At 43.4% G+C, this 8304-nt stretch overlaps 1 protein-coding gene across 1 annotated transcript in view; it reads right to left on the bottom strand.

Moving 5' to 3' along the window:
- Nucleotides 1–1667: 1667 nt before the first annotated feature.
- PUS1 (pseudouridylate synthase 1) overlaps nucleotides 1668–8304 on the bottom strand; it is a 14244-nt gene continuing 7607 nt past the window's right edge. The window contains exons 6-10 of the mRNA XM_009318673.1: nucleotides 8024–8248; nucleotides 6404–6541; nucleotides 5578–5680; nucleotides 4605–5302; nucleotides 1668–2147 (exon numbers count right to left, since the gene is read on the bottom strand). Coding sequence (XP_009316948.1) covers nucleotides 2097–2147; nucleotides 4605–5302; nucleotides 5578–5680; nucleotides 6404–6541; nucleotides 8024–8248 — 1215 coding nt within the window. The 3' untranslated portion in view covers nucleotides 1668–2096. The remainder of the gene's footprint in view (nucleotides 2148–4604; nucleotides 5303–5577; nucleotides 5681–6403; nucleotides 6542–8023; nucleotides 8249–8304) is intronic.

Below are 8304 nucleotides of genomic sequence, written 5' to 3'. Positions count from 1 at the left end.
GCCCCTGCCCACGGCCGCGGCCCTCCCGTCGAGCGCGGCCTGTGTTTTCTGCCCCCCGAGGCGCCCTTTCAGAGTCCCTTTCAGAATTTAAACCACCTCCGTGTTTTTTTTTTTTTTATTCGACCCGTGCACTGAAACGGGAGCTGAAGTACCAAATCAATAATCCCCGTGAAATAAAACGGCACGCCTACCGAGAGGTAAGAAATATCCTCTTTTATTATTGTTTTGTTTCCTCCAAAGGCTATAAATAGGAATTCTCGTTGATTTCAACTGAGATACATGTCAGTTTTGGGGCCTTTATTATAAGCAAATAAAGGTATTTTTTCTTCAGATCGAAAGGGGTAGAAAGAGAGCGCTTTGGATAGAAGACTAATGCAGATTAGGTCAATAGCACGAACCGGCAAGGGATATAAAGGAAAATCTAGGCAGAGTCCCTCTCCAGAACACTTTCACACACTCGCTCTGATAAAATAGAGCAAGGCCTTCGCAGTAAAATAAAAAGCACTAATTAAAACCCAGATAAACAAGCAAATCCCTTTTTAAAGGACAGCTGCGCTCTGGCAAAAAAGAACTATTTCCAGAGGGAGCCATAAAATTGGAGACTTTGGCCAGAAGCCACTGAATGGAGGAGCAAAGAGTTGACTCCTCATATTCAGCAACTACCGTATTACAAAGCAAGTCTCCATACAGACCCAGCTAGGGAAGCGTATCAAGCACTTGTACTAATATCCGAATGCGTGGAGAGTCTCGTTCCACCCCTTCCAAAAGCGTTCTACAGGCAGAGAGGGCAGGAAGGCTGCTGCCTTGCCTCGTTCTTTCTTTCACCACCTCCACAGAGAGCTGGAAGCAAGAACCAGAAGTCAAACTACAGTTGGGGAAAGGAGAGCAAGAACTCCAGAGTTCTGCAGAGCCCCAAAACACAGAAAATTAAAAGCGATTCCCAAAGGAAGACAGTCCTCGAACATGTGCTGCCTGTATCATTGCACACATTCCTCCGTTCCGAGCAGCTCGATGGGAATTAGGAGTTTGCACACACAAAGCGAAGGCAGACTTGATCAAAGCCCAGAGGACGTCAGCACCATTCCTTTCGCGCATGCTAAATTGATTCAACCCCGAATCTAGCAGACGGTTAGACAGTTTCCACTAAAACCAGAAATACTAAACCAGCAGCAACACGTTTAGTGATCCACCACAGGCAACGCAAGAACGTTTACGGCTGCACACTTCGAATTGCAGTCCTAACAATTAATTTACATCTTCTCCTCACGTCTCAGCTGCAGGTCTGTGAAAGGACACCTCAGGTAGCAGAGGCCCAATTACACAGGTAGCTGCGGATCTATATTCTTGAGTCTGCCCAAGCACGTGGGCAATACTGGGAGGATGACATCTCCCAAAGAAGAGGTCTCGTCTTGAAGCATATGGTTCAGTCCACGTTCTAAAATTTAAGACCTCTCACTGAGTAAGGAATCATTTCTTTTAGACTTGCAAAGCTTCAGAAAACGAAGAAAATTTGTTTCAATACCAAAAGAATTCACAGCAGTCAGCTTGATAATGAGTTCCTAACCCATGTATGTTACTCCACAGGAAAGTCACAGATGACATGGAAAATAAAAGCTTAATGGTGTTTAGAGATCAGGTTAAGTAAAGGTGGGGAAAAAAAAAAAAATCATAAGTTCATGGAGTCATAACTTCATAATAATAATAATCAAAAAAAGAGTATATTAAAATGACTTGCCCCATCTTTATGTAGAGATTATACATATTTAAAATACTATTTTCCAGGTAAACATACAATAAAAACATTATTCAAATAGCAATTCAGATATCCCGCATTACAAGATTCTTTTAGAAAGCTTCTTTCTCGTTACTCTATTTTCAAGTATATCAGTCAGGTGAATCAGTCAGTGGTATAAAAAGCTGCTTCTACTTTTTCTACTGCGCTGTCTTCCCCACCCGGTTTCTCCTGGGCAACCGGTTCTTGTTCTGCAAGCACACAAACCCCTGCTTTACTGGATTCTTGGATTTAGAAAGGCCACCTTTTTGCAGAGAACGGGAACTGCAAGCGGTAAGGGTCCCACGTCCAGCCTCTTCCTGGCTCAGTCGGAATCATCAGCACAACCATCACTGCCTTCCAGATCGCTGCTGTTCTGTAAAGCAAAATGGAAAGTGGTTTGTCAGTATTTCATTTACAACTAGAGACTGACCTAAATCAAAGACGTTGACTGTAAACTTCCCCAAAAGCGTAAGGAAATGGGGCTAGATCCCAACATCATGTCTTAGACCCATCTATTGTAACAAAATTCTGTGATGGTAAATGATGCTTCTTGTAGCAAAAAAATGGTACATTGGATTACACTCACCAGCAGAAGACATTTCTTCTCATTTATATTTACAACAGCATGATTACAACCTGCAGTACGTGGGAAACTTAAAAGTGGGATAATAGCATGAAATGCTGATGTTTAAAATAAATGCAGGTGAGACAAGTTAACAAGTGCTTTTTTCATGCAAGTCCCTCAAAAGCTGTTTGTTACGTTGTCTAAAGCCAGATTTGAGAATTTTGTTTGTCTACTGCAGAGAACTTACGTCCAAACTGTATTAGAGAGATGCAAGGGCTCATAATGCAAGGGCTAATACTTGTTTAAAAACGAAGTCAGTTGTACAAACTAGTATTAGGGAAATACCACAAACATTAGCAACTTACAAGGAAACTGAAGTCTGAGTTCTTAACTGGGAGACGCTCCTTCAGGAGTAAGTCAATACAGTGCGATAAATTTGGGGGGTTTACGTAATTTTTTGAAGCAAGTATTTTGACTGATATGATTGGCATCAAAGGATTTTAGAAAGAAAGGCAGGCTAACATGACAATATGCCTGTAGTTACTCCTTTTTTTCCTCACCACCACTTGCTGAAAACATATAAACCTCCAAATCCCATGAATTTAACATTGACAATTTAATATTTTACTGCAAAACAAATTCTGAGAGACTTGGACAGTTGCCTTCGTAACAGCAAGCACAAGCTCACTGAAGTGCAAACAGCCTGCAGAATCTCAAAGGAGTCTGTCATATCATCCCTTATTTATCCTTCTCCAGACAACTTGTGCTAACTATGATGCCAAAACTGTATTCGGTCAAGTTTATCTAAAGCAAGCAGACCTGCCTCCCGCTAGCAATACATCAGTGATTTTTGAACCTGTCAGCAGTAAGTCCTGCCAACATTATCATCAAGACCCCTGAGCCAGGTAAGGGCTCTCTGCACCACGCGGTCTCTTTGGGTCCCATTTAACCAAACTAATGTGGCGTTTGTCATAACCTCCTGTCACAAATGTCCTCGTACAGCACTACACTTCAGAAAAACAATTACCACAAGTACAAAAATAACCCTGAGAAATTGCTGGTATCTTGCTTGTACTGTTCAACGAGGCTTTGTTTTCAACAAGTTTTATTTTATATGTTGAAACTCTTTCTCATACTCAAACAAAAAATGGCAGAGACAGGATTAAACCTAACATTTTTCAGAGCAGGATCAGTATCTACACAAAATACAGCTAATTTTAAAGACTCCATTGAGTGAAAAAACGTCGTTATTTTCTTCTGAGTTGCACTACTCAGAAGTGTTAGCCCTGCCCATCATTTGTCCTTCAAGGATTTGCCAGCCCTCTGACCAAGAAAATTTGAATTCCGTACAGAAGTGGAAGGTATCTTTAGGCCATCGAGTCCAGCCCCCCACCCAAGCAGGGCTTGCTTCAAAGTTAGATTGGCTTGATTAGGGACTTGTCGAATCAAGCACTGTCGTATTTTAAGTCACCCCAGTGGCTGTCAATTTAAAGAAATATTTTGCGAGTTTGACTCAAGATTCCTCATGTGGTTTCCAACCTACTTCTAGCACGTCCCAAACATCTTTCCACTCTTTTCTTTTGAAGCTATTCTACATCTCAACCAGAAAAAAAAAAAAATTCTTTAACTTAAAACTGAAATTTTCTTTTGGTTAAACATGTATTCTACACCTTTGTTTTATTGCAACTCACAGCTGACAGCAGTTCCTGTTGTCAGAAATCAGATTTTGCAATATCCCATTTTACTCAGTAGGAGTTGTTCTGATGACCCATTTTGAGCCCATGGCAGATTTACTTAAAAAAAGCTGGTCCTAAATTTCCCCGATTCCAAACCTTATCTAGTGAACAGGGCATTACACAAAATGAGAATTAGCCCCAAGTCAGCGAATACAAAGAGCCAGCAGGCATTTAAAGGGAAACTGTCAACCTGAAAACTAGTCTCTCAAACAGCTTCACAACAGCAAGGGCTGGTAACGTGGCCACAATTTCTGTTGCCGGTTTACGATTCTGCAAATTGGCCTGTGCTTTAAAGCATTCCTTCCTCCCTCCCTCAACACCCCCATGCAAAACCCTGCAAAAATAACACTTGGTATAGTTCATTCCACTGTCATCAAGTGCACAAAGACGGAAAAGATAATAAACATTTCATACTCCAGGTGACTGTCATCTTCCATGGCACATTCATGGAAAACAAAACTGTTACTAAGGGAGGAGCTACTTCAGCTGGACAGCTTCCATTCGATAAAATCATGGCTTCGATCATTACCTTCGAATTTTTGTTGTTAGCTTGCATCCCAACAACCGAAGAGTTGAAGTCATGAATGGAGAGGGTGTTTAGCCAGTTCACCATGGATTTCTCTTCCCTTTCTGTGTTGATAATGGTAGGATAGATGTACTGCTCTTTGAAAACAGCAATCTTCTCCTCCTCCTCTGTCCACTCCAGTGGCTCATGCAGCCCGTCATTTCCAAAACGTCTGTTGTATTTTTCAAAGTGTACTCTTTCCAAGACCAGCCCAAGTCCTGGAGCTTTGGGGACATCTACCTTCTCCTCTCCCCAGCTGAGCTCTATGATAGACTCGGCAGCATAACCTTTCACAACAGCTATCACCAGCCCAATCATCTTCCTTATTTGGTGCATCATGAAACTCTGACCTTTCACTTTGATCACTGCAAATTCCATGTCTTCCCTCACGAACGGCTCTCCACAGTACATCTCCATTATGTACCGCTTGGCACTGGGGTCCCTGGGTCCCTTCTGAGATGTGAAGTTGTGGAAGTTGTGCGTTCCTTTATAGCACGCAAGCAGTTTATTGACTTTTTCAAGGGTCTCTCTGTCCAGTCGATAAACCTCTTCTTGCGCATCATGGTCTTTATGGGCAAAGGCAAATGTTGGCAGCATGTAAGAGTAGGTTCTGGCATCGCATTTGTTCTTGGAGTTGAATCCCCCAGTGACTCTCTTCAGACCTTATTTTAAAAGGGACATTAGGTTTTTGAATCAGTAGGTTACAACCGGATTGTGATCTTGCGCCTACCAACAAGAATATTTTTTTTAAATGAAATACAATCAAAAGATAGAAAGGTTTATTTTATAGGACCCTGATTTCAAACTAACAGAAACATACGGGTTCATGTTAAAACTAAACCACTTATAAGTAAAATTATAATGGTAAGGGAGAGACCTTCTGCAGGAGAAAGCTCCTCTTTGAAAACATTTTCTCTGCCCATTCCAGTATCCTTACCCAGAATTCTGATGTGAGAAGGAAGATGGTTATTGATCTTTTCTAAGATGTCATCTATTAGCCTGACCTTTAGCGACACAATCTGTCCAGCTGCAGACACACCCTATAAAAAACATAACACACACACAAACACATAGTTATGTACCTTGGAAGCTCTGGGATAGCACTTGCAGAATTGAAACAGCCGAAGAACAAGTTTATTCCTTTTTCTCACTGGTCATTCCAGGCTGAAGCGAGACAAAGGCAAGGCCACAGGCAGAAATCCAAGTCGAGTACTCCTGGAAGACCTGCTGGTGCTGTATCGCCATACAGCACCTTAGGAATCTTACACAGCAGAACACTGCACTCCCTTCCACGACATCTCACTGTGTTTGACTGCTATTAAGTAAAGCACCAACTGAAATGACTTAATATGTAAGATCAGCCACGAACTCCAGTTCAGACTTAGGACCGCGCTGCGGCGGGCTTAAAAACAACTGAGAAGCAGCCAAAGTCTCAAGCACCGCATCGACCAGGCAGCAGCAACAATGAGGAGCAGCAGCAGCAGGCTGGGAGGCTGAAGCAGACGCATGTGACAGAAACACAGACAAAGTTTAGGTAGGAAGCACCAGCTTTACAAACACCATCTAATCAATATCCTGCACTTTCTAAGTATTTGCTGGTACGTAAGTTTAGCAGCGGATGGAAGGAGACGTTTCAAGCACCATTCACTGCGAATAGTATTTGCTGTTGGACCTCACTCTAGACAACGCTTTACCAGCCAACCCCAGTAGCGCTGGCAGGGGTGCACCTGAGTTTACGAGAGCACAGGCCCTAACCAACGTACCTTATCCGTTCGAGCACACCGCTGAAAAGACATTTTCTTCATATCTTCCCCGTGGTTTTCTGGGATGCAGCCTGACTGAACAAGGGCAGATACTAAGTCATCTTCAATTGTCTTGAACTGTGAAGATCCCACGTTTCTCTAGAAGGGACATACAGTAAAAATAAGAAATAGAACAAATAGTAATAATTGGATAACTGAAGATGATAACTGAAAAATTTTGTTAATCAAACATCGTTGTGAAATTCTTTAAAAGTCTTCCCTTCACAGCCCTAAAAGCACTGCCATTCTCTAACAAAACTATGCTTTACTAGAGAGTGTTAATAAAACAGCTACATTCTGATTCACCTTTTACTGTTACTGCAAGTAAAGGATCATTTCTCATTTCACTGTGCAATACTTCTGCAATGGAGTTTTTTGACGATTCCTTCAACCACGTGAAACAGCACCAAAGTGCTGAAATACTGTTGCAGTGCCTGCAAGTCAACAGCTGCTGCTCCAAACCTAGCCTCTGCAAATCCTGCTTCTGGAAATGAGATTGGGTTCTTCCGCTCAGTTCGCCCAAGCCATTGTGTAACGCAGGCTGTGGTTTTCTCCAGTGACTTCTGCACTCAACTCACAGATGAACTGGAACAGAAATGCACAACTCCACTCGTGTGTAAGGCTTCAAAGCACGCACCCTCGGCACATACCATTTGATTACGAGAGCAGTAAAGCTGACAGGCACTTACACGGATGTGCCCACAAGCGTAAGTTTACTGCTGTTGAACAAACCTACTTTGTTGCATAAGCACGAAAGACTCCCTTCCCTGACTGCGTGCAATCTTATCCATTATCCTGTGGAGCTTTTAAAGCACACCTCAAGCGTGTGTATGGAGCCTGCAGGATGCTGAGAGGAGCAGCAGATGGAGCAAAATCATCCTCTCGCTGCCAAGACTGTGTGCCTCAAGAGCCTCCCTGCACAGGCAGGTCTGGTGCTGGGGCGCTGCTCGAATGCTGGTGCCGTAACAAAGCAACATCCCTTTTCTTCCACACGCAAACACAGAAGTCTTGCAACAGTTTTCCTGTTTCTAAACTGCTGCCAGCCACCCCATTAGAGTGCATCAGAAAAAGGAGAATTTAAAGTGTCTTCAAGTACAGATGATCTTTTTAAAAGTACAAGAGGCAGCAACAGTGATGCAAATTTGTTTCATTCAAATGCGCAGCTCGCAGTAAGACAACTTGAGGTCTAACCCTTAGCCCAACGGCTTTGAAATGTGAAGCTTCGCAGCTGAAGCACTGGTCAGAAGGGGATGGCTAGACAGCGCTTCAGGTTTTGACAGAACTGCAGTGCCCGTGCTTTCAGGCTCCTCAAGAGCCTTGTCTGCAGCAGTTTTTGAAAGATCTTCTGCTGATGCTCTATACTGAAGGCAGACTCACTAGAATCACCAAATGTCAGAGACGTACCACTGCCTTTTTCTATTCAAGTTACTACCAAGCCATGTGAATCCAGGCAATGCACTGCTCCTGCCCCTGCTTCTCAAGCTGCAGCTGCTTCCCCACTCAGTCACGACGACTACAGCTATAAACCTAACGGACTTCAAAAAAAAAAAACAAGCCACATTGTTTTGCCAAACGACATACTTGCATCCCATGGTAGCCTTTCCCCGAATATGCCATCAACAACACGATCTTCCTTTTGGGCGACTTTTTATTCCGCTCCTCCGCGTCCTCCTCATCCGCATCTCTCTTCAGCCTTTTATTTGGATGCCCGTTTTCCTCAGGCCTTTCAGCCACCTCGCCGCCGCCGTCCCCTCTCTTCGTCTGGCTGGCCCCCGCCGCTCTCAGATCCTCGGCCATCGTCAGGCCCTGCGGGGGACACAACGGCAGACAGCGCTCGGCAAGAAACCGAGGCGAAAAGTGAC

This window comes from Pygoscelis adeliae, unplaced genomic scaffold, assembly GCF_000699105.1.
Source record: "Pygoscelis adeliae isolate BGI_AS28 unplaced genomic scaffold, ASM69910v1 Scaffold410, whole genome shotgun sequence".
Taxonomy (NCBI): Eukaryota; Metazoa; Chordata; class Aves; order Sphenisciformes; family Spheniscidae; genus Pygoscelis; species Pygoscelis adeliae.
Note: the sequence above shows the minus strand (reverse complement) of the source record. Positions and strands in the feature narration are given on the sequence as shown.